Below are 26,923 nucleotides of genomic sequence, written 5' to 3' on the forward strand. Positions count from 1 at the left end.
AAAGTTTTTCTCCTTAGTGATCATAAATGAAAGAATCAGGCTATTAGGGTTTGATTCATAGCTAACTTTATTTGAAATAACGGATTTGAATATTAAATGGTTATTCCACGTGAAACAAGATGTCTCTCCTGCGTTATATGCACAAGTTATCTTATTACATAGTACGGCTTTACAAATTCTAAACAAAATACGAGTCACTAATAATTTAGAAAATCCTAAGTGTTCACGATTCCCCCGTGTGAAATAGATTTCTCTCCCGTGTTAGGTTTCTCTCCTGTGTTACTTGAACACACTGAGTTATCTTCTTATATACGATAAGGTTTCACTCCTGTGTTACTTGAGTACATCGAGTTATCTTCTCATACATGATAAGGTTTCCCTCCTGTGTTACTTGAGCACATCGAGTTATCTTCTCATATATGATGAGGTTTTCATTCCGTGTTAGGTGTTCTCTTCTGAGTTACTTGAGCACATTGAGTTATTTTTTCATGTAATAAAAGTAAGTCTCTGATTGTTCAAATCATTTATATGGTACAATCCGCACACAGGAACAGCTTATCTGAGCCAGATAAATCGGTACATCGAAGATAGAACTATTTATCAGATTGATAGCAACCCACTGGTTTATCTTCACTTTCCAAAGCAAAATCATTGATTATCACTCCACATCCTGTACATATGGCTCCATTGCCGTATCAATTACATCTTCTTCATTGTGACGTTCTTCTACAACAGTAGTGACCGTCTTCTTCGATCTTTTCTTTGGATTTTCCAGCTTGTTGCTCTTTTTTGCTGTTCTTTCATCCCTTTTGTTTCTTTTCTTCTAATTTATTCTGTCCTTGTTTTGCAGTCAGTTCTCGGCTATATTCTTCTGAACTAATTGCAAACGGTATCTTTTTTACCTTCTTAGGCTTTTTGACTGGACTTTTGGGCCAGAACAGATGTTTTCTAACAGTTGGCGTTATATATTTAGTCTGATAGTTTTAGGTGTTGTTGCGATATTCTTCTGACTTGATTCAATTGGTCCAGCAATAGCATCACTTTCAATGTCCTTTGTTTCTTGCTGTGCTTATTGTATAGAAACCGGAGCTTCAGTAGGAGGTTCTTTGGAAGAATAAGTGTCTTGTCAAATATCATTCATATGTTCAGTTTCATTCGGTGAAATTGTGTTATCTTTCTTATCATTTGATGGCACAAATTCTGGAATAGAAGCTTCCTTTCTCAGAATAATTGAAGGCCTCTCTGATTCTGTTATTGAGGCAGACATAACTGCTTCTCTGATTCAATTTGTAGTCCAGCAGGCTAGGCACTGAACAACGCGTCTCGCTACTTTCCTCCAAGAAATTTTTATTACTATTTCTCTCATTCAGAGAGACGTGGTAGAAGTACTGGAGCCCTTCTTGTTCTCGCTTCTTTGTTTGTTTATTATGGTTTAACGTCCCTTCTTAGCATCGAGGTTATGTAGAGATGTGAACCTACAGTTTATAGTAATATTCGAACCGCTTTAATTCTTCTATGCTCTCCCACCGGAAATTGAACCCGGAACACCGCGGATCAAAGGCACGTGTGCTAACCAGTAGACCAGCGAGGAGGGTTTGTTGTTCTCATGTAAAAAACTTAGTTTCACATTGAAATAGTAGATTGTCAGAAAAAGAGACTTTCAACTAATGCTACTGAACAGATTCCAGGATCCAGTCATCAAAACGTGAAACATAGTATGAAACAGTGCAGTCGACAGATGGTAAGAAATATTCCAAGAGTCAACCAACATGAGGAGCAGGTGGTCGATATTTAGAATATATCACGAAATCGAAAAGTTTATATATGCATTTTGAAAAACATAACCTTAATACCAAACAGAGAATAATTTGAAGCAATTTCGCGTATTCTCAAATAATCCAATAACCGATCACACTTGGTCGACAATTGGTTTGTATGGGAAAGAAAAAATGCCAAATTTCGACCACATTTAAACGCGTATTTTTTCATTTAATACTTTCCAGTTATGGCCAAATTATGCTCATACAGCTTCCAGACTAACTTAGTTATGTAACTAAAACATTTCTTCTCTCACGTACTATCTATATCCTCAGAAAAAACGAAAAACAACAGATCACAAGATTCTCATTACACGCTGTCGTAAACTGCGCACTTGAGTAGTAATTCTACAGATACGTCGAAATTTTTGGGTCAAAGACGACCAGCTAGCCAAAGGAGAGTGAAACAATGAATGACGTTGGTGGTATATGATGCAAGCTTTATCATGAATCACTTTTCGCTCCAAAAGAACATCAGATGTATTTTATGTGCACAATAATAAGCAAAAATGGTCGACTATTGGATGGCGGTCGATTAGTGGCGAACTCACCCTAGCTTATTTGGAGGCAAGGTTAATATGAAATAGTGGAATTTCCTGTGTTCGGGACTTAAACCAAATGAAACCAATCGATTATTAGTCTTAAAATCCTCAGATACCAGATGGTCAAGCCACGGTGAATCATGTAAGGCTCTAGTTTTAAATTTTCAAACAATAATAAAGCTCTTTGAGGAAGTAAGCAAGAATGAAGAAGAGCGCACCGATACTCGATGAGATGCTAATCCTCTTCACAGAAAGATAATAAAATATGAACTGCACTTAATCTGTTTTGTGGCACAAAATATTAACAAGATTTAATAAAACCAGTAACTACATACTTGCAAGAGCCTGGCTTGGATATTGTAACAGCAGTCTAGAAACTGGCCTAGCTTTTTCAAAGAATCGGCTTGGATATTGATGAAAAGTCTAGAAACTTTGTATCCTCACTAAGAGACAAATTTGATAAAGTTGAAAAAGAAGTGTTACAAGATATACAGAAAATGTAACAAATGGCAATGATGTACATGAAAGAAGCAGAACCAGAAGGTTCCCTGACGGTAATGATGACATTTATTTAACGCAAAGGAAAACATTACAAGTAGAGACATTTACCGTTATTATCGATACACTTGTCGAAATCAAGAGAAGAATTGCCGTATATGAACACGTCTGTTCTATTTTCCACTTTATTCAAAAATTAGGCACGGATATACTTCATGAAAAGGATGTCCAACCATTCATTATAGTTTACAAGGAGAACGTGAAAAATGAAATATAAAAGATGAAATCACCCATTTCTCTAGCTATATAATGACAATGCAGCTTGAAGCACAAGATGAGACTGCACAACGTATATATAGACACATGTATAACAATGATTTGCAATCAGTTTTTTTTTTTTTTTTCAAAAATATTCGCCTGTATCTAACACTCCCTATTTCTAGTTGTAAGGCTGAAAGAACATTCTCAAAATTGTCATGCAACAAAAACCCACTACCAACTGCGTTAAAGGAAGATAAGTTGAATGCTGCTACCATTCTATAGTCAGAACATAACATAACTAGGGAGCTGGACTTTTCTGAAACAATTTCAAAGTTTGCCGCACTGAAAGCAAGGAAGAAGCAACTCAGTGTATGAAAGTGGGCTTATTTTAACAAACTTTTTCCTAAACTAAATGCAAGTGTTCCAATGTAATTTAGTATATGTGGTTTAACATATAATTAGTGGCTTCAGACATATTTTATCGAAAAGACATTTATTAATGGAAATGGAATTGAAATGCCAACAACTATGTTAGCGTTGCTTTTAATATGTATGTAATTAAAATGATCAAATCGAGGAAGATAAGTAATTCTCAATAGAAACAATAATGTGACCTGTCTTCTGTTTATGGAAACTAGTACAAGTTTATATTATTATAGTTATAATATGCGGCTTTCTCTTCTAAATGTATTACAAAAATGCGACCTAATATACAAACTAGAGTATACCTAGATACTAGAGTAAAATATTATACATGTTTGTGTGCCTGTTAAATGATCTCCGTGTTTTTCACATGACTACTCACAAACGGCCCCCTATCAGATTTCAGCCCCCGGCCCTTACTACTCTTAAATGGGCCCTGTCTGAGTGCAAAGTTGTCTAAAATCTATTTGAATCCACAATTGCCTAAAGAGTAATTGCAAGTAGTATGAAGATATTACTGCAGGGTAATAGACGAAATTAATTTAAATTTTAATGTAGTGTGGCAATACATGAAGAAAATTATGAAACGATAATGCTAAACAACTGAAGGGAAAAGGAAATATACAAGAAAAAATATTTCCTCTCCTATCTAGACATTATGTCAAACAAACATCAATTTTAAAATAATTAATATGAAATGAGATTTTTGTGTAGATAGCTGATTTGATTAAATCCACCACTGTACGTTATCCATGTTATTGCTACACGTGATTACTTTGACGTAATTATGTTGCTTGAGACCACAGGTCAATGCTATAAAATTACTGCGAATATTTTTCTGTTAAAACATTGTGAAAAAAATTAAGAACTTTGAAATTTCACTTAATTTATTTGATGGCTATCGGCATGAGCTTTCAATTTTTTTTCGTAAATAATAATAAGTCAAAATGTCTGTTTGAAAGTGACAACTTAAAGGCATTTTCTTACATTTCCTAGATTTATTTCAAGTAGACTGTCTAACGGTATTTTATTCAAAACATAATGAAACGTGATCCCTATGCTTTAGATAATCATGATCATCATCATAGGTATTCTGCCTTTATTAGCAGGTCATTTGCCGCAGCTGAGAAGCTTCCATGCTCCACGGTCCTCCGCTAACCTTTTCGTCTTCGCGTATGATCTTTCTGTTTTTATATCATCCATTAATTGTAGTCTCCTTCGCCCCCTCTCTCTCTTTCCCGCCACCATACCCTCTAGAACGTCCCTCATGATACAATCTCTTCTTAGGCAATGTCCCAACCAGTTTCTCTTCCTCTTCCTAATAATATCTAAAAGTGTTCTTTTCTCACCCACCATTTCTAACACTCTCTCATTCGTTTTCCGCTCGACCCAACTAATTCTTTCCATTCTTCTCCACACCCACATTTCGAAGGCTTCCAGTCGATTTTCGTCACCTTTATGTAATGTCCACGTTTCCGCCCCATACAGTACAACACTCCACACGAAGCATTTTATGAGTCTTTTTCTCAACTCTTTGTTCAAGGTCCCACAAAACAGACTTTTCTTTCTTTTAAAGGCTTCTTTCGCCATTCCTATCCTTGCTTTTATTTCACGTTCGCATTTCATGTCATTACTAAGAATACTACCCAGGTATCGAAAACTATTCACTTGTTCTATTTTCTCCCCTCCTACTTTTATATTTGACACAGACCCCTTCGTTCCAATCACCATGGCTTTTGTCTTTCTAACATTTATTTTCATCCCATATTCTTCAAAACCCTTTCTCATTTTTCTAACATTTTATTGATTTTCTTTTCAGATTCTGCAACAAGCGCCATATCGTCTGCAAATCTTATGCATCTAATCATTCTACCTCCTACCGAAATACCATCATCATGTAGGCTCTTTTTCACTATATCTTCTAGATAGACATTAAATAGTGTTGGCGAGAGGCAGCATCCTTTCGAAATCCCCTTCCAATTGTACTCTCTTCCGTCAGTTCTTTCTCTATCCTAACACTTACTTGTTGGTTCATGTATAAGTTTCTTATGAGTCTTCTATCTTTCCATTCCAACCCTATCTTTGTTAGAACTCCCAACAACAATTCCCAATTCTTTAGATAATAGAACGCAAGAATTAACAAGACCTCGATTGTATATACATTCAAATTAATCCTAGAAATCAAATATATTTGTTTATAGGATAGATCGATTGCTTTGATTGCACTGGCGCTTGCCATTCCATAAATGAGAGCAATCAAAATAATCCTTCTCTTCAGGAGCTCTCCTCTGCCTCTGCTGTGGGAACCTCTGCTTCTCATCGTATGGACCATAGATTGACCACTTGCAATTCACGATCTACGGAAGCTTAAAGTCTGCAAAATGTCATCCATTCTTTCGCAGTCTCAGTACACTCCCACTCTCAAAGAAACTTAATTGCACAATAGGTCGTCGTTCCCTGGTGTCAACCTAACATTTCAAACAGAGACTATGATCCACATACTATGGAATATTTTAAAGTGCTTTCCCACCGGCATATTTTGTTAATTTCTGTTCATGTGTGAGTGATCCCGAAAGATCGTTCAACATGGAGGCAACTTCCAGTGCGATGAAAGCTAACATGGTTTTCATATGAGCGCATGAACACTTAACAACCGATTATTTGAGACATGACTATTTCCCGCGTTACTCTTTCACGATTAGCCTTCGAGGCCCGCTCTTCGCCGACAACATCTTCAGTACTGTTGGAAGAGACTATAGTGTGAGACGAACGAATGGCGGTAGTATTCAACAATAAAAATTGTTTCCGTCTCGAAGGCATCTATGGCCGTGTACGTGGCCTTAGACTTACAAATGATCCTGAAAATACAATGTGTTTTCGTACTCGCCATATATAGCTGTTATTGCCCCTATATCTGGAATTCAAGTACAGGGGGCAACAACAGCTATATATCTTCATATGAGAACCAGAGGAACGTAACTCAAAAAATCGGATTTTCGTTTTTCTTTATACATGTATATAATTTTTAAAGGCCCACTTGGTGACAAATCGACCAGTTCTCTAGTTAATCAAATTGAATAACGCCGAGAAAACGAGAGAAGGAAACTTTGAGTCGGTACAGAAAACAAACAAGATCTTTTGAGTTCGTGTTCGAATAATAATTTTGTGTCTATTGCTGCTCCGGGATCGCTACAATCAACAATAGAATTGAATAACGCTAAGAAAACGGGTGAAAAAACACTGAATCTAATGGTATAATAAATCAAGATCTTTTGAGTTCATGTTCAAGTAATGATTATGTATCAATACCTAGTGCTGGTCCGGAATATTTATCATCTACATCAGATGATGACAGCCCTAGACTGAACAGGAAAAGAAGGGCAACTAATCCAAAGGAGACAATACTAGGAGGAACAGGTAAGAGAGATTACGAAACTAGGTTAACCATAATTTCATTTGCTTGATACTGCTGTCAAGTCTTCTTCTTTGAAATTCCGATATTTTTTAAATATAGGCTTACTGATACTCAGAGGTAAAAGTGGATCTGAATAGGTAGGGAAAGGCTTGACATCACACTGTCCCCCGTGCTTATCTTTCCCCATTGTATTTTTTTTTTTTTTAAGAAAGTGGAGGACGCCACATATATTTTCAGGAAGTGAGGGGACGACGTCCTCCCGCGTTCTCCCACACTTTTACCTCTGCTGATACTACAATTTTACGCAAAATTGTCGACACGTGTAAAATTTACACTCATTCTGAATCTGGGCGTCCGCAAAGCCTTACTTAAACCCTCCTCGAAATGAATTTCTGGGTACGTGTCTGACTGTTATCATTAAAAAAGTGTTACAAAAATGATTCGCTTATTGAAATTCAAAACAACGACTCGGGAATTGATGCGACAATCGATCTAAAAGAAGTCAGAAATGATTCCAGTCATTTTTATCTTTGACTAGAAGCCATTTTCTGGATTTTTATATACGTAGAATCACCTCTCACGCACACTTTCTTCACACCATGAATAAGGAATGGAATAGATTAGAAACTGTAATCAGTTGAATATCTAAATTGATTTCTACTAAGCGTAGGGTATATGGAAACTACTTGTAATCCTATATTCTGAGTCTTATAATCCATTTGCCTATTTTCTTAAAACTTTTAATTATTTACATCATAGTAAGAAACTTTATGATACTTAAGTGTACTTGAAGTGTCTAAGGGTGATTGAATCATGTACTAATACCCATTGAAATTAGTTAGATTAAGACTGTATAAAGTAAACAGATTCATCGTACTACCAGGTGATTGAATTTTCACAGTTTTAAGACGCAACTCACACAAAGTAAGATTTCTCTAGGTGAAATGCATTTTCTTTAGGGGAAACATACGTATGCCTTTGAAATGTTTTCCAAAATTAATTTTATCGATATGCAGAAATATTTTGTATCGAAATTATCTAGTATTATATGGTAGGAAGCTAATATTTTTATCTAATAACTAATGTTATTTTTTCTATTCTTAGTTATCGTTAATGTTAAGCAATAAACATTCTAAACTGAACTCTGGAAAAATTTGCGTCACTTTTAAAACATTGGCCAGAATTCGAAGAATTTATTGGCAAGTACTTCAGTTTCGTATGCTGATCTGAAATATCATCTACCTATTAAATGGATAACTAAGTTTAATTATCCGGGTCAGCCACATTTGAAATAGTATTGAGAAACAAAAACTACAGTGCCTCGCATTTTAACTGATTTCTATTATAATAATTGCTGAAGCTTGTGTTTATTATATGGAGCGCTTAGAGCGCAAGGCAATTAAGCCATAGAGTTGTGAGAAAAATAGACATACAATTTATATTGTAAGCTTACACGGAAATTTTATGTTTGTACGGCATGCTTAATTATATAGAAAATTTTAGTTTTTTTTTTTTTTTTTTTTTTTTAACGTTGGCCTACTTTACCCTGATTTTTGAAACTTTCAAATTTCATCCTATTTTCCACTGAAAAGTACCTGTAATTCAACAAGGAAATAATTATGTATGATAAATAAATTGAAATTTATCGTAATTTTGCCCATGACAAACACTTTTCCATTTTATATCGTAAAGGTCAGATCTACAGGTGTTGTAACAGAGCGGTGCTTGAGCGATTGACCGTAGAAATTCAAACTCCGATTAGTGATAATTTCTCAGCCTTGTTTTATTACAAGTGTAATCTTTTTAGTCAGTGAAGAGGTGGGTGTAGATCATGGGTCAGAGTTGATGACGATGGGTTTCTGTGATTGGTGAGTCAGTATGAATCATGGTGAGTGGTGGGTCAGAGTGGGTCAAAGTGGGTCAAGTGTGTCGTGAGTCACGATGAGTGGTGGGTCAGTGGGTCCTGTGTCCAGTTTTCCTTGACCCACGCCATCTCTGCAGATCGTGCATCACTGTGGTAATGATGATGATGATAGTAATTAAATGTTATTTTAGTGTTTAGTGGTGCTATTTTAACATTTAGATGTCAATGTTTAGTGTTTCTAGTTAAAGCTCGTAATAAGAAAACTGAAGGCTATTATAATTTGCTAAGCGTATGTCCACAAGAACAATTCCTTCAAAACAATCTGCTCAGAGTCAGAGGAACGTATCTCATTTCAATAGTATGTAGCACGAAACTGAATTACTATTTTGGTAAGCTATTCTGGTCATTTTGGTCATTTGTGCAGTATTGAAACCCATTTTGTAATGCCTTGATTAGTATTCAATAATATTTTTACAATCTTATTATTTTGTAAATTTTTCTTTTAAAATCACTTATTTTCCTCTCTCCTGTAAACCTATGAAAATGGAGTTACGTTCCTCTGGTTCTCAGGCGACGACATATAGATCTTCTTTAGGAAGTGTGTCTAGCTCGTCGTACACTTTTGGCGTCTTCAGTCCTGTCTTCCGACCTTGTTTGGGCTTATTTGCAGGACTTCATCTTTCACCAGGATAACTCACGCCTCGCACTCCGAAGACCTATTAAGCACGTTGGAGCTGGTGTGACTGTCCAATTCTGAATGATTACTCTACAAATTCCACAACGACCGAATTTTTCTGAAGAATTATCTCAGTACATTTTGTTTTGTTTGTTTGAAAACCATCAGAGAAAGCACAAATGCCTGATCTTGTAGAAATTCTTAGACAGAAAGACACACACAATCTACGATCCACAACAAGTAATGAACGGGAAATTTGGAAGGATTAGGACTGTCGTTTCTATGTTTGCAACAATGTGATTCGAGATATTCAGAATTTTCTTCGGTGTAGAGATAAACTGATTCACAATTCTAATGGACTGTCAAACACTACGAGGGGAATGTGCTAAACTATAGGCATATGGGTTTTGGTTCCTTAATCACAGAAACCATATATGGAGTACCTCATCTGTAACCATAAAGACACCTTTACGAACTTAACTTTACATTATACTAGCATGGGAGCACTCCAATTCATACATACATCGTACACACCATGGGCTTCATTTCTCCTTCTGTGAGGGGAACATCAAACACTCAAAACACCTCTATTTAATGTGTCTGTGGTTTCTTCTAGTATTGGAGTCCGACAGTTTCCACTTAATTTTTCGCCATCTGTGTCACAAAAATGTTTGGCATTGAGAACAAAATTAAGTACATATACAACCCCTTCCAGAGAATATCTGAAATTATCAGACAGTTGGCATCCCGTAACAATGCTTTGCAGCATTCACTCTCCTCGTTGGGCGAATTATCGCAGACTTTGTCCAGTGAAACTAACGGTGTTCCAAAAATACCGTCAAACTGTCAAGTATTAGGTAAAAATCCCGGTCACGAAACAATCTGTGACATTGCAAATGTACTTAACAGTGAAAACATGGAATTCGAAGAGGACCTAGCAGAGAAAGACATTTGGTGTTTCTCAAATGCACCAGTGAGCTCCTTCGTGGCTTAGCGGTTAGCGTATGCACCTTTTGCGTGGAAGGTGCGGGTTCAATTCCCGGAGTTAGCTCATGTGATTCGGATTCCACGTCTTATATAACCTTGCTGCTGAAAGGGACGCTAAACTCAGAATCATCATTATCATCAAATGCATCAGTGATTTCTGCTGATGTAGAAAGGAACTTTTCCATCTACAAAAAGTTTCTCACTGATAAACGCAGAGGGTTTACAGAAGAACACCTAAGGAAGACGTTCATAATTCATTGCAACAGAGGTCATTAAGTTAAGATATTTTGTTAGAAGTAGAAATGTTATTTTCTTAGTGTATATGTTAAATGTTTTAATGCATATTTTAGTGCATATTTTAAATTTTTTCGTGCATATTTGCATGCATATCTCGGAGTTTGTGCATGGAAATCTGGGCTCTAGTGATTACATTGTGGTTGGTTAAAAATGTAAGTAGTTTATTTTAACAATACTCATTACTTTATTGTCAGCCCTCGTATATATGCTGACAATAAACTAATGAGAATTGTTGAAAAAAAAAACAACTTAACACATCAGTTGCAAAACCGAAATTATATAATAAATATTTAGTACAAGACACACCGCGAAAATAGTTACAATAATATTGAGAAAATCAAACGTAAACGTAAAATTACTTTGGGGGCCGTTACGAAAGAGGAGGCCTTTGCTAAGTACGAAGTTTTATTGGCTCACGGGGCCACACTGATATGAGCAAGAGGACCCCGAGAAGACTTCTTTCGGAAAGACGAACTTAGGCTTCCACAACTTTTTTTAGTAGGAATACTCAAGAAAGCATTTGCAATCGCGAAAATTCGACCAAGACCTACACAGATCCTACGGCTCGTGATCCCTGTGGGCCCCCTCGGGCCCTTGGTGATCGCCAAGTACTCAACGTAGCCAGTCCGGCACTGCTTACAAGCCTCTCAAGTTAGAAAGATGAAGCTTGGAATGTAAGCTCAACATTAAACACGTGCAGCGCTTTCGAAAATTCTACCTGTAAGGAGAGGAGAACATTTTTTAAATTTTACTTTCTGCTGCGTTTCCCCCAGTGTACTATTTTATACGTAAGTAGACTCTCAAACTGACTCTAATAAATTACTTTTAATGCTGATATGTTGAATGATGTCTTCACACTTTTTAAGGCACAGTGAACTTTACAAAGTTTCTTTTGGAGTACAGATACGTGCCTATCCCACGTTAGCGTATCACTTACCCAGAGTCTTAGAAATTTCGTTGGTTTAACGTTATCTATAAATTTATTTTTAATAGATATGATTGGATTATTTACATTTGTATTTCGAGAGTGATGAAAGTTTATTACTGTAGTTTTATCGGTATTTAATTTTAATTTATTATTTTCAAGCCATCAGTTTAATTCTTCTATTGTTTGTTTGATACTAACTTTTATTTAACTGTCAGTGTATTCAGTAACGGCTAGATTTGTATCGTCAGCAAACATGGTTGGTTTGGCTGTTTTTATGTAAGCTGGAAGATCATTGATGAAAATTATAAAGAGAGTAGGCCCTAAAATCAAGCCTTGTGGCACCCCGCATTTTATTGGTTTGATGTCAGAGGTATATTTGAAACTTGTACCCCGCTAATCCGTGCAATCAATTTCTACGGCTTGATTTCTATCATTTAAATAGTTTTGGAACCATTTATTTACAACTCCTCTTACACCGATATTGTTTAGTTTTTCGAGGAGTATTTGATGGTCGAATGCATTAGTTAAATCAAGAAAAATGTCAGTACATTTTTTCCTGTCGTCTAATGCATCCCGAATGTAATCGAGATAATTAAATATCGCCGTCTCAGTTGACTTTTTGCGTTGGAAACCATTTTGAGCAATGTCTATTATATTATATTTTTCCAAGAAGCTTACTATACGTTTTTGCATAGTTGATTCGATGATTTTTGAGAAGGGCGAAAGTAAGGCAATGGGTCTATAGTTTTCTACCTTATACCTATCATCTTTTTTATGAATTGGTTTAATTCGTGCTAATTTTAATTTTTGAGGAAACTGTCCTGATGAAAAGGAAAGATTTGTAAGATATGTCAAAGGTTCCTCTATATAAGCGGAGCTTTTCTTCACTATTGTCATTGGAATGTTATCAAAACCTACGGAGCATTTGTCTTTTTGCTTTGAAATTATTTGAGCAACTTCGTTAGGTATTACTGGCTGAAGGAACATCGTTTTTTGTAGCCTATCTTCCGTAGATTTTTTTTTTTCGAATTTAGTACCCGTTACACTTTTATTTCCGATTTCAGTAAAATAGTTGTTCATAATATTAGCAACTAATACTGGGTCAGTTATTTTAGTATCTACATGAATCAGTTCAATGTTTCCTATCTCCCTAGAAGATGCTTTACTATTTTCCAAAGTGTTTTTGATTTATTTAGTTACACAGATAGTTACACTAAAGTTTATTTTTGATTTAATGTTTATATTTAAAATATATTCATACCTTTTTAAAATGTTTCTCTACCGATACACCGAAAAAAAAAGAAAACAGTGTGAAGACCGATTAATCACAAATCAAGGATATTATGCTGAATTCTATCTATTGTGAAATCTTTGAATCGAGTGTACTATGTACCTACATATGGTGAAATTCTTCTTTTTACTGTCTACCCAACTCGTCTAGTTAGTGTGTATATTCTTAGTATTGTTGTGTGCAGCCGTAATTTCCCAGTCTGTTGATACTTATATTGTAATCTGTTGATATATAATTAATATAAATTTAGTAATAAACAGAGTGATGGGTAGATAGTACACAGAAATTACACGTGTGGTAGGTCTAGATTGGGAAATATGTATAGAGACAAGTGTTGTTAGAAATAATCTTGCTAAATGTGTAAGGCCATGGGTGACAATTTGATCAATGTTCAGGATATAAATGCAATTAGTTGACTTTATTGTTTGGTAGTGATGTGATGTTACATAATACGTTAATGTTAATAGGTAATATTTTACTGGTGATATTGAGTTACTATGCATTAAAAAAAAAAAAAAAAAAAACGGTAACTAATTAAGAATAATATAGAAAACGGTACAGAGATGACAACAGAACTTGGTTGTATTTCTTTAATTGAGGAGAGATTTATCGGTGCAGATTAAGAATCCGAACCCTACATACATCCATTGCAAATATACTTTCCGTACTGGTTTACTTTTGACACCACTAGAAAGAATTGTTGAGAAATTGCAATTCTTCCATTAGTTTCCTTCTTTTTGTCTCTCAAAAGGTTTCCGTTGGGCGTCATGAAATACATCACATGGCATAGATAAAATTCAAAGGAGCCACCAGAAATAATTGTTGAAAATTTATAATTCTTTTACGATCTGCGATCTCCTTAAGTATGGCATAAAAACCACGGTGCAAAATATACAATCCAAACCGTGCTAACTAGCCACTAAAAAGCAAGATATAACAAAGTTAGGCGAGGCTTGTGAGCCCGAGCGCGCTACGTCCAAAGGGAGCAGGCGCGTCATTGATGGTGGATTTGCGCATAAGCGAGGCTAGTGACAAAAAGTAATTTTTGGCTATAGTATGAGGGTTCATGTACCGTTAAGGGGGTCTAAAACTACACTGGACCCCCTTAAGCTAACCTAACCTAACCTAATATAATATTATATTATGTAATCAAACGAAAATCAATAGAAAGAAGTGGTGTCAAAGACTCTGGATCCCCTTGGATTAACATTGACCTGGTAGGAGTTTTAATGGTCGTGGTTTCATGCTAGTAACGCTCCACTTGTAAACAAGATAAGGTTCTGTACACTTTGTAGAAATATACCGCCAGTGGAAAATACCATCTAATAGATAATAGTCATCTTCCATACACGCTCACTTGTTTGATCCGTTGTAAAGCACTTGTAATGATTTTACACTACTAATCCTACGCTTGTAAACCTAAAATACAGCTGTATTGCTGTATATTTAATTCTGTCGCCTGCAGAAATTTGTTCCTTATAAACATGTCTTTTCATGCAAACTATTGAATTTTACCTGTGAATCTTTCAAAATGTGGTGCGCCAAAACTACACCAGTACCACATTTTTTCAATATATTCGCTATTTGTACCTTATACAATAATTTATGGTTTGTGAACTTTCATTCCTCAGTCCAGATTATCTTTAAGAGGGTTTAAGTTTCCATATGCTATAAAAACTGTTGTGCAGAAAATTGTAGCCAACTTGTACTAGGTAGCGACTTAAAGCACAAATACTATCTAACCGGATTAGGGAAAGGCAAAGGTCGGGACCGCACGGTGGTGCGTTCGAAGGGAGCAGGCGTATTACTGACAGTTGGTATAAACGTAAGCTAGGGTAGTGAAAACGTGGGCTTTCGTTATGATACGAGTTACAATGGCACTTGTAATGTTTTCATACTAAAAATGGACAGTTGTAAAGATTAAATATAACTTTTGTACATTTGCAGAAATACTCCGCCGGCGGTAAATACTGCTTAATGCAATCATCTTTCGTATGCAATCACTTATTTCAGGTATCGTATACACTTGTAATAATTATACACTAATAACCGTATACTTATAAACATAAGATACAGCTGTATTACTATTTCGTTCTGCCACCTGCGGAAATTTGTTCTTTATAAACGTGTTTCCAAACAGTGTGTTGAAATTTTACTTGTAAATTTTGCAGATACTATCACCAAAATGTATAAATACTAAGTAACTTAGTCAGGGCAGGAGTGCAACGGGCGGCGAGCGTGGGGATACGTTCGACGTCCATAGGAAGCAAGTGCGTCAGCGACGGTGAGTATACCCATAAACGAGGATAACGGAAAAACACTATGGCATAAAACGCTTACTTTGAATGTTGGATTATGTATTTGTACGTTATTATGGAAGTTAGAGATGAGATCGGATATGTTTTCATTGCTGCCATATTGTTGTTCTAAAATAACATGACACGTTACTTGGATTAATTCACAAATATGTGAATCCCTGAACTCTTGAACATTGTATGGTTGTGCATAATGAATTAGCACTTTGGCTTCAAGCGAACTTCCCTACACTTTACATACTGTGCTCGATAGCTACCGTATGGAGCTTAACAGGTTAGACTGTCAGGTCTGATACATATCTCACAGGCAAGAACACAGCATATTTCGATTATTTACACACTGGACTTTTAAAATATTGCAAATTTCTTCGGTAAATTTTAAAAATAGGTGGATCCGGAATCTCTGTCGGCACGATACATCTTTGATTTGGTCTAAATGTTTTCGTAAAGCAAATACACTGCCCCAAAAATTGTAATTTTACGGTTAAAATGAGTGAATGCACATGAAAGAGATGGCGGAGCATTTCTGCACAATGTAGGAAACTAATTTTTGCAAGGTTACAAGTGTTACACTACGGTTAAAGTGGGTAAGTGTATTTGAAAGACGATTGTGTAACATATTAATATTTTCCGTTGTACCAGCCTTGGCTATTATATTCAATAGTTAAATAATAAACGGGAAGGTTCTAGAATGTTGGCCCATAAATATAGGTGAAAGTGGACTCCTTTCTTTTCTTGATCAAAGCTCATACTGAATTCACATAATAATGTAGATAGATTGATTGCGAGTGAAAGCGAATTAGCAGCCAGGTTGATTACTTTCTTTATTACTACTCAATGGGAATGCGACCTAGTGTTCTAGAACCATGCCACAATAAACTAATCACTGGCAAAGCAAAACAATTTTATTATGATACATACTGTATTGTAATGGTTTCGCTAGCTAAATACCTGACTTCATCATACGCTATGTTTTAAAAGAGAATTCTACCGATACATTAATTTCCACTAGCGGAATTTTGCTCCATATAGGGAACGTATATTTTATGTTACTAGTGTGAAACCATGACAAGTGCTGTAACCTATACAAGTGCGTTTTTATGTGATATAAAGGTTTTTGTCCTCGTCTGTCCGCATATCCTCTGTCGCTGACGAGTTACCGCGCGGGCCCCTACTGCGCTTCTGCCCTGACTAAGTTTGATAGCTACGTGCTTTTAGTTGCCACGTTCACAGATTAGTTATTGTTTTTTGCACAATAGTTTTATGGTATTCGTCGGAACGACACATATAAATACATTAGTAAATCCAAATGTACACTAGAATTAAATTTGAAGAAGAGGAATGGGTAAGTTAATAATCAAACTTTGTCATTATCCGTGTTGTATCCTAAAGGTTTTACAGTAGGCAATATGACGTAGTTATTTAGTATATGATACGTTTGTAAGATTTATTGCTTATCGTTCCCTAAAAGTGTGCCTTAATTCTAAAGGCACCAGAATTCGAAGAATTTACAGGTAAAATTGAATATCCGACATCGGTCATAGAAAAGAAAGAAAAAAATATAAGGCGCCAGATATAAATAAATAAATATGGAAGAAAATGAAGTGTAATATACATACCAATAATAGGTAGCATCTGTTTCATCGGATGTTCAATAACGAAAATTCGGGTGAACTTTACAGTGCCCGTTCTAGTTGGTATTCGTAGACACGAAAGATTACAGTCGATTAATTTTAACAAAATGGATCCAAACTTACCCTTTTAAAGCAGTCATAGTTATTGACGCGCAGCTGGAGAGTCCATTGTATTTGCCCGAAATTTCTTCCATTAAGTATGTGTATACCATTTTAAGATTTGTACTGTTGGCATAATATTACCTCCATTTGGTACAGAAGAAGTTGAGGGAAACAGTTTTAAAATGCCTATGTCCTTGAAAAAGATGTGGGTAAAGATGAGAGTCTCTCATACAATAATCAGTTCAATACAAGTTTGATGCATATTGAAAATATCCCGGCATAGAGATGGAAACGGATAAAATTACCACTTTACAGAGAAAGAATAATATCTAAGGAACTCATGCAAGCGGGAAATCTTTGATTATGATAATAAGATATAAATTAGTCATAACATATGCATGACTGCCATATAAATTTCCATAAGAGAAGCACTTCACGCACTATATACACTCAACAAATATGTACTTATCTAAAGTATTTCTAGGCTAGGCAGCTTGGAATAGTGCCCTCGCCCTCTATGTTATTTGGCTGTCCGTTCTTTCTCAAAGTCCCCAAGCTTTCCAGTAGATTTCAAGACAAACCTTTCGGTACAAACATATTTAGCTAATTGGAGATGATAGAATAAGTGTAAGAGGTAAGTTGTGCCAAAAATTACAATATTTGTGTCCGCAATATGCGTAATGAGTGTTCTCATTCTGCACAGTTTTAATGAAATTGTCTGATATGCATATTTACTTCTAGGGACAACAAATAGGACTTCGAATAACACTCTGTGACATTTGCCCTGATTGACTCGCTCCGGTCCCTATACTTGCCGCTGGGTTATGAAGTTTCCTCATGCGTCGTTAAATGCAACGTCACTTATAAAGCACGAGCTTTTAAGACACACTGTGACAATTTCTTAGAAAAGAATTATATATATATATATATATATATATATATATATATATATAACCATGCTTGTAATATCCCTTCAGCTTCATGTACACAGTATAAAGGAAAAGTTGATAGTAGGATGGAAAATTGATAATCATCAGCTGTCGATTTTTGTAAGAGAAATCGTACGGCCTTACTTGTAGTGGTTTTCTTTACATATATATATATATATATATATATCAAATAGGTATAACGTCATATTGCCTGAAACAGGATTTTTTGCAAAAAATATAGAGAGATAATTAATTTTTTAACAGTTATTTCTAGTAGAAGGGCGTAACCGTAAGCATGGGAAGTTAAACTAGAAATTTCATTATAAACTGATTCTATCTAACACCAATTTCTCTCCAGGTACGAGTCTGTGGTCTGTGTAGCTGAGCACCGACCTCAAGAGAGATAGAATGTATGGCTGTTAGGGAGCGGATTGGGTAACATAGCGTTTAACGCATTGACACGGTGAGTCGGAGACTTAATTCGAAGTCCGGTCCGGTCGTGTTTTTACTTTTTGTGTATAAGATCATTATTACAGTGCATTTTCAACATAACTCAAAATAATATGTATTCCTTAGGAAGTTACTGACAGAAGAACAAAGTATGGTGTTGGTATGAATTTTGGTGGTGACTACAAATTTGTGATCGTAGTAATACTGAATATTTGAAGAATACGCGGAAATAATGATTAAATCAATTTTCCTCGATTTTTATGTTATGGCGCCAATAGCAGCATGAGGTATCTGGACATATTCATTTGTCACAGAGAAGCTTTGAGTCCCTTGTAAAACCATGTTTTCAAAAGCTTATGTGTGACATTCATCGTCATTCTCCGTACTCATGGTTTGTTTTTGTACTTAAGTGTACGGTCTCTCTTTTATTAGTTGTGCTTTATTAGTAGAAAATGTTCTTTAATCTGTATGGTAAAGTTATTAATAATTGTTTTTAGATCTCTGTTATTTCTTTTGTTCCAGAAGTGTCTGTGTTTGTGCTTCATAAGAATAGTTCGGCGATCGAGTATTGGAACTGTTTATTTAATTTCTGTGGTAAGTATAGTGTGAAAGTTTAATAGGAATATTTCAAATTACTCATCAAGTAATGTTCATCAGTCAGTTTTTCTTCTAATATTTTGAGTATGACACTCGGACACTTATCTTCAGATCTTCAGCCAAAGTTATTGGAATTGTCCCCAGCCCAATAGTACCACGTTCAAACATGTAATTCAAAACTTGTATTGAAATGATCATCTTAATGTGATTATAAATACTTTCTTCAATCGTGTTTTACAGTACACTCCTTGTTTTAGAATTGACTTTAAATGTGTATTTGTGTGTCGAGAGATCTTCAGAGCATTATTATTGACTTTTTTTTTTTAATCATGCATAACAAATTTTGTTCGCGCTCGATCTGATTCACCGTAACGGTATTCAACTGTAATTTGGAACAAAAAACAATACGACTACATTCTCTTTGTTTTTGTAATGCATGCCCTCGTATTAGTACAAACAAATAATAAAATGTCTTTCTTTGTGTGTCAATTAATTACAAATCGAAAATGCTTCACTTAAAAAAGGCAGTTACTGAGGATTGACCTGCATTCTCTCAACATTACATTTGGATAATTATACACATACAAGCCAAAAAGAGTTGCATCAAAAAGGAAACAAAATCTTCTCTTATAATAATTACAGATGCATAAACCTTTTTATAATACCGTAATTTGAATTTAAGACCTAACAAACGTTTCACTAGAAAAAGGAATTACTAGAGATTTTCTCAATACTGAGATAATTACCAGTGGCTAAACTACTATAGATAGGCCAGCCAGTAATGGTCATGTTGCTATTAACCTAAATGTTGAAAACCATACTATTGGTTGATAATTACTTTACACTGTCAAACACTAAAAACTACTTTAATGCACTCGCAACTATCCAACCTTTGAGTTGAGCACTACAACAAAAATAATTTATTATAATGAGTCTGGAATATATTGTTCGATAGAAAACCATATAGTGTGGCTTTGTGGTGGACAAATACTGTGTGCGTGGATTTTCTCGGAGTTCTCCCGTTTCCTCCCTCTTTCATTCACTATTTTGGTCGTCGTTATCATCACCGTCTCCTTTGGCCTCGAAGCACAATCGTAGAATTTTAAACTTAAAAAAAAATCTGTTATAATCCTTTATATCTACAATTTTCTTTTCTGTTGAAAACTTATTTTCAGTTTGTTAAAATGAAATAAAAGCAGTGATTAATTCAAATGTTACATTTCGAAAAAGAAAAAAAAGACTGGATTACGGCCTATGCTGATGATGTAATAAAAAGAAGCTGATAAGAGAACAATAGAAACTAAATACATCGGGATCGTTCGTCGGGATCATAATACTGCCAATTATTGTTGCGTTAAAATGTAAAATAATACTTTCGACAGAGTGGATACTTTCAGATTTCTAAGATCAATATTAACAGACCAAAATCATATTCATGAAGAAATTTAGTGTCGACTGAAAGCAGGGAATTCGTGTTATCTTTCAGTTCAAAATCTTTTGTTGTGAATTCTGGTGAGGAATTTGAAGCTTAAAATATATATAAAACGATAAGCATGCCCGTTGTCCTGTATGGTTGCGCAACATGGTCGCTTACTTTGAGGGAAGAACATAGACTGAAAGTATTTATTTATTTATGTTTCACATACAGATTTGCACTGAAACAAGATAACGAAGTGTATAAGAAACAATAGAAAATAGAAACAAGATTTGAGAATAAGATCCTGAGATGAATATTCGAACCCAATAAGAACGGGAATGGGGAATGGCGGAAACTTCATAACGAGGAACTGCATAATTTATACCGTTTAATATTGACTCAGGTGGGCAGATCATATAGCCTGAATAGAAGAAAGTACAAAAACTTTCGAAGTTTTTATCGGTAGTCCAATCGCAAAACGACTATTACGAAGATCTCGGCGCAGATAAGAGGACAATATTAAGATGAATCTTGCAGAAATAGGAATACGAAGTAGAAAGTGAATCCAGTTGGCTACGAACAGAAGTCAGTGGAGAGCTTTTGTGGATGCGGTATTGAACCTCCGGATTCCATAGTTCATAGAGTTAATTATTGGAGTTTAATGGATGCCTCCCTTTTCTTGATATTCTTATTCGTCGTAAGCCTGATGGAACATTAAGACACATAGGAAGCTGACACATACGAACCTTTAACTCAATGCAAGGATCTGTCTTGGCCTACAGAATAGTCTCCGTAACTGACCAGGAAAGTTTACTAGAAGAATTCAGTCATCTTCGTTCGACGCTACAAGAGAATGGCTACAGTCTTACAGATATCATCATGACCGTAAAAAGAACCGTTACTTCCCAATACAGAATGATTGAAAAAATAGTCAAGAGTGATGATTATCCCTCCACTACCGTATCACCTTTGATCGGCCATACCTCTAGTAAATTCAGTAGAATACTTGCCAGACATCCGATTAGAGTTATCTACAAGCTTCCAGCCAACATCAAATCGTTACTCAAACCAGTGAAGGACGTAGTCCTGGAGTATTGTATACCATGTGAATATGGCAAATCATACATAGGGCAAACTGGACATACCAAAGAACAACGATGCAAAGAATGGCTACATCAGAGATCAGCAACCCGAGAATTCAGTACTAGCAAAGCATAGAACTGGGACATAGAGTCAGTTTTACAAATACCATAGGAGCCAAATGCAGCAATTTTTGGGACGGAATAATAAAGGAAGTCATTTTATAGCCAATGCGATTTCCAAGCATTGAAGGCGTCACGGAAGTCATTCTCCGGAATAGCCTTGAGAGCCGCGGTGCAAGCTGCTTGGATCCCCTCTGTCGTCTCAAAATGCTTGCCTTTCATCGGGCGTTTCAGGCGAGGAAACAAAAAGAAGTCTGGGGGTCCACATCTGGGCTGTAGGGCGGCTGCGGAAGCGTTGGGATGCTGGCCTTGGTCAGGTAGCTGTTTACAAGAAAGGCGGTGTGAGCCGGGGCGTTGTCGTGGTGCAGCTTCCAGTCGGCTCCGATGTCTGGTCGGACCCGATTGACCCTTCGTTTGAGTCTCTTGAGCACTTCCACGTAAAACTTGGCGTTGACGGTTTGTCCAGGAGGAACAAATTCATGGTGGACGATGCCTTTGATGTCAAAAAAGACAATGAGCATCGTTTTCACTTTGGATTTGCTCATTCTTCCCTTTTTTGGGCGAGGAGACGCCGGCGTGTGCCACTCGGAAGATTGCCTCTTTGTCTCGGGATCATACTCAAAGATCCATGATTCGTCAGCTGTAATTACGTTATTCAAAAATTGGGGGTCACTTTCTCACACGTTCAAATTTTCTTGGCACAATTCCACTCGCCGCAATTTCTGGTCGTCAGTGAGCACTTTTGGGACAATCTTCGCTCACACCTTGCGCATGTTCAAATGCTCCGTCACAATTTCATGAACCACAGTTTTTGGTAAATTTAACATCTGGGCAATTAAACGAATACTTAGTCGACGGTCTGAGTTCAAAACTTCGCGCACACGAGTCACATTGTCGGTGTTTGTCGAAGTCGAAGGTCTTCCAGCACGGTCTTCATCGGCGACCTCTTTCCGGCCTTCCGAAAAGGCTTTGTGCCACCGAAACACACCACTTCTTGCTAAAGCATCATCTGAGTAAGCCTGCTTGATCATATCAAACATCTCTGTCGCAGATTTACCGAGTTTAACACAGAATTTAATCGCGTACCTCTGCTCTAACGAACGCTGCATTTTCGGCTTGCACCACTCACAGAAACACGTCGCGCGAAAAAGCCTGTCCTGACTCTCCGTGTGCTCGGAGACAACTAACCAGCCGCTCGTTCGTTAGCTAGGAACGCTCTCTACCGGATCCAGTCGGTGCGCGCACGCTCCGAAGTACTGTCATGGCGGAATAAAATCAGTCCTATTACTTCCCGGACAAACCCTGTATATGTGATGTCCGACTAAAACATTGTTTCTTTAAGAAAAATTTTACACGATTAGTATTGCAGCTATCAAATTTATTTAGTACGAACATTCAAAATTTTAATTCACTTTAAATTTCTTGCAAGATTAAAACCAGTTTCCCTCCGCACTTAGAATAGAAGAGTTCTTTTGTTGTAGTACATACCAAATAGCGTATAGTAAAAGTTTATTCAGTTCATAATGACTTCATTTATTACAGTAAACTACCATTAGATAATTATCATAGCATAATAAGTTTGTTTTATGTTAAGAGTGACTTAGGACGATTGTTTAGTTGGTTAAGTAATTGCACCTATTAGTGGTATGCTTCGAGGGACCTAAATGCTTAGATAATCTCAATACTGTCAAATTTTGGTCCTTAGAATATCTTAGGTGTTCTTTAAGTCTGAGTGATACGTTCCTTTGAGTCATTCCTATACAAGTTTGCTGACGTTGAACGTTTCATTTATTCTCTTTGAATAAAGACTTTTTCTTCTCCGTAGATGAATTTGAGAGATACACCTCCAATGTCACCAAATGCGGATGCAGGGAACAATGCAGATGAGCTAAACGAGGATGACGTAGCAGAAATAATTGACTTGGATGATGAAGATAATCTTGAGGTTGATGATGATAGCAGTGATAGTAGTGAAGATGGGGCAGAAAATACACGAGATGATGCCGATTTTGTTTTTACTAAACATACAGGTATTATATTATTTATTTTATAATTATTATTTCGTAGTAAGTTAAGGTTTTCATCTTTGAATAATACAATCTTATGCATGTAAAAATACGAAAAATTATAGTACTTTACCTTATGTGTATTGGAGTTTTTTATATGCCGATCATTTCGATGATTTAATTATCTGCTGACTTTTCCAGGACCTCAGACCTTAAAGTGTCTAACCTAGATTCATTTTTAATCTTCTACTTCATTCCAAATATTTATAAATTTTACTCCAGCCAAAAACACTGAACTTCAAGATCTATCTAATCACTGAATTTCAGTAATTAAAATTTTCTGAAAAATTACTCAACTAATAACGTGTAAACCTTTAAAGGACTTCTATTCCTCAAAGTGTAGTTTCCGTAATTTAGAATTGCCAATCTGTTAACTCTTAAGTAGTATGAAAAATTACTGAAAGAAATCTTTTACGTCCAGTGTGAGAAATTGATCTATACAGATCAGTAATTGATGTTTTTCGCTTGTACGACAAGTAAATAAATAAGATTCTCTGTAATATACGTTTTTAAGGCTGGTGTCTGAAAAATCAGAAATGAACACATATATATCTATTCTACTGAGTTTTTCAGCCACTTTCTCGTATTTACTCGAATTCTACTCAGCATACGACTATTCAAATTGATTGTATTGTCGTTAAAAGTGCCGTAAGGTTTTGAATTTTAATAAAATTCACCAATTGGTTGAGACATCTAAAATACAAACTTGAAAATGTGAACGTCAAGTGATTGTTTACTGAGTTTCGTAATAATTAACAATATCGTTAATAATGAACAATAATACAACTAATAAGTTTCATTAATTTTTAATTTTTCCAATACCTTGTATGTTCTGCAGTTAGGTGGAGATATCGACTGATAAATCGTATGGAATACATTTTACAAGATATAAACAGTACTCAGATTAAAGGAACACCCAAGAAAGTCACGTGAAGATAAACTATTTCGGGGTGTTTAACCACTACAAATGCGCAAGACATCAAGGTTTTATACCGTGCAACGTCACCTATTAAGAGGAATGTTTTTGAGGCCTGTTTCATTAGAACGAAAAATCCAAAACAAGTGCAAGGAGCATTTAGACAAGGAATGGGATATTATTATTCAAACTTCATTAACAAAAGTTGAACAATTTGTTCCTGTACAATATACCTTTATTACTCCGATTTTGCTCTTGATATAAACTTTTATTACAAATACACATACAAAGGAGGTTCACAGCAGTAACCACTTATTACAAAATTAATATTTTTTACTCCGAAATATCCTTACAATGTTTTGTTAGTTTATGGAAAAAATCAGTAAATCACTATACGGTTGGAAGTACTGTTTGGCAACTATGAATTTCGCATAGACTTAATAGTGGTTTTGTGTAGGAGGTTGAAAATCACATCAAGAATAATGACAAGGAGAATTTAATATTTGCATTTGGTATATGTAATAGTTATGAATTGAGTTCGGGTTTTTATGTAATATCAACCTTCTAAATATATACATAAATATGTAACAAAAATCGCTTAAAAATGTAAGAAATATATAACATTATATAAGAATATGCAATATTACATATATATGAAAACGTAATATTAACACGCGTATGAGTATGCAATATTTAAACGAATTATGAAAATAAACAAAGAAAAATCTACTACACTTTATCCTGCTAATGCAAGTCCTCCAATGAAGTGAAATGCTTGAACAGCTGAGACAGCCATATGTCACTGACGTGACTGATTGCAGGATAATAAAAATCAGACGCGAATGAAGGAAGATGTGAATCGGCTAGAGAGAAACAGGAAAGCCCCGAGAAAAGCAATGCATGCGGCATTTGTACGTCAAAAATCTCGTGTGGTGTGGTCCCGTTTCAAATCTAGAACCTTTTACACTAAATGCGCATCCGTCACCACGACCCAATCTTGAAATGAATTATACGCAATATACAAATTTAAATACTAAAAGCAACTTAAGACGAAATGTGTTGTTTTATATATATTTATTTCATGCAAGGAAAAACAGTCCTATATCTTTTAAACAATACCAGCTGAACTAAGATTGAAGAATATTTCCACTAATGAACATTTTTAATTTGAAATAAAGTACTTACAAAAGATGTGCCTACAGTTCAAGTATGTGTTGTTGCACAATGGGTTACAAGGTACATTTCCAAATGATCAGAAGTAAAATTTTGTCGGCGATCGGATAAAATATTCTTGTATGCAGAGAATGATCTCTCCACATCACATGAGGTAACAGGAGCGTATTTCAACAGGGGGATGTAGTTGGTGGAAATATCTTGTTTCACCACTGAAAATCTCACACACTGCCAATAGGCTGTCGTAACCCGAGTTTCTTTGCAGCACTGCATTTAGTTTCTTTCGAACTTTCTCTCCTACATCTCCACACACATCTTGCAGCAGTCTCTTTGCATCCTCTATGATTTCCATGGATTCTGGAAGAGGCCGCCCAACAGTCTCTAGCTTTTTAATGCTTGTAGGTAGCCAACCAAAATTGCTGTCTATGTACGCGATATCACACGCTACTTTTGAGTCATTAAACAGTTTCTGAGCAATGCCAACTGACACGGCAGACTCCGATGGAAATGAATGAACAGCAGGCTTAATTTTTTGAAAATGTTCATTGTAGAAATGTACTGCGTTTAAGACATCTGTGTTTAACAAGATATGGTTGGAAAAAGAAGTTCACCGTCATTTTCGAAGTGGCTCCGAGAAGTGCTAGATGACAAATTTTCAGCTTACTGTATTTTATGTACACAAAAGTTTGCTTTGAGTAATATGGGAAAGCAAGATGTTGTTTCTCACGAAAGTGGAAAAAGGCATCGCTCATTAGCAGACTCAGAAGAGAAATATAGCAGTCTTATCTTGTGGTTAACCAAATTCAGAAATCAAAAAGAACTGAACTCCGAGAGTTATATTGCGAGCGCTTTACGTATACATACTGTTTCTGAAAAAAATCTTCAGTCCCACAGTGTTCTGAAAATCATGTTAATGGCCGAAGTATGTGTCCTTAAATTGATATTAAAGACCGAAGTATGTCTTCTCAGGGTGATGTTAAAGACCGAAGTATGCACACATTTCTTTGTAAAGAGAAGTTACTCGTGCTGAAATTTTGTGGTGTTTACATTCAGTTATAACACATCAGTCTTTAGGAGAAGCAGCTAGTGCAGTTACTTTATTCGCACATATGTTTCCAGGTAA

General features: G+C 35.8%; 1 protein-coding gene across 3 annotated transcripts in view; it reads left to right on the plus strand.

Moving 5' to 3' along the window:
• Positions 1–13,154: 13,154 nt before the first annotated feature.
• The window catches only part of LOC145687578 (angio-associated migratory cell protein), a 44,825-nt gene continuing 31,056 nt past the window's right edge, over positions 13,155–26,923 (plus strand). Inside the window, exons 1-4 of one of the 3 annotated variants that reach the window (XM_081761048.1) lie at positions 13,155–13,296; positions 18,338–18,442; positions 18,952–19,023; positions 23,471–23,675. In XM_081761048.1, the coding sequence (XP_081617174.1) occupies positions 23,471–23,675 (205 nt within the window). In that variant the 5' untranslated portion in view covers positions 13,155–13,296; positions 18,338–18,442; positions 18,952–19,023. Of the gene's footprint in view, positions 13,297–13,441; positions 13,467–18,337; positions 18,443–18,951; positions 19,024–23,470; positions 23,676–26,923 lie in introns of those variants that run through there. The other 2 variants (XM_081761043.1, XM_081761054.1) reach the window with 2 other exon arrangements.

This window comes from Thermobia domestica, chromosome 1 (genome assembly GCF_964235325.1).
Source record: "Thermobia domestica chromosome 1, izTheDome1.hap1.1, whole genome shotgun sequence".
NCBI lineage: Eukaryota > Metazoa > Arthropoda > Insecta > Zygentoma > Lepismatidae > Thermobia > Thermobia domestica.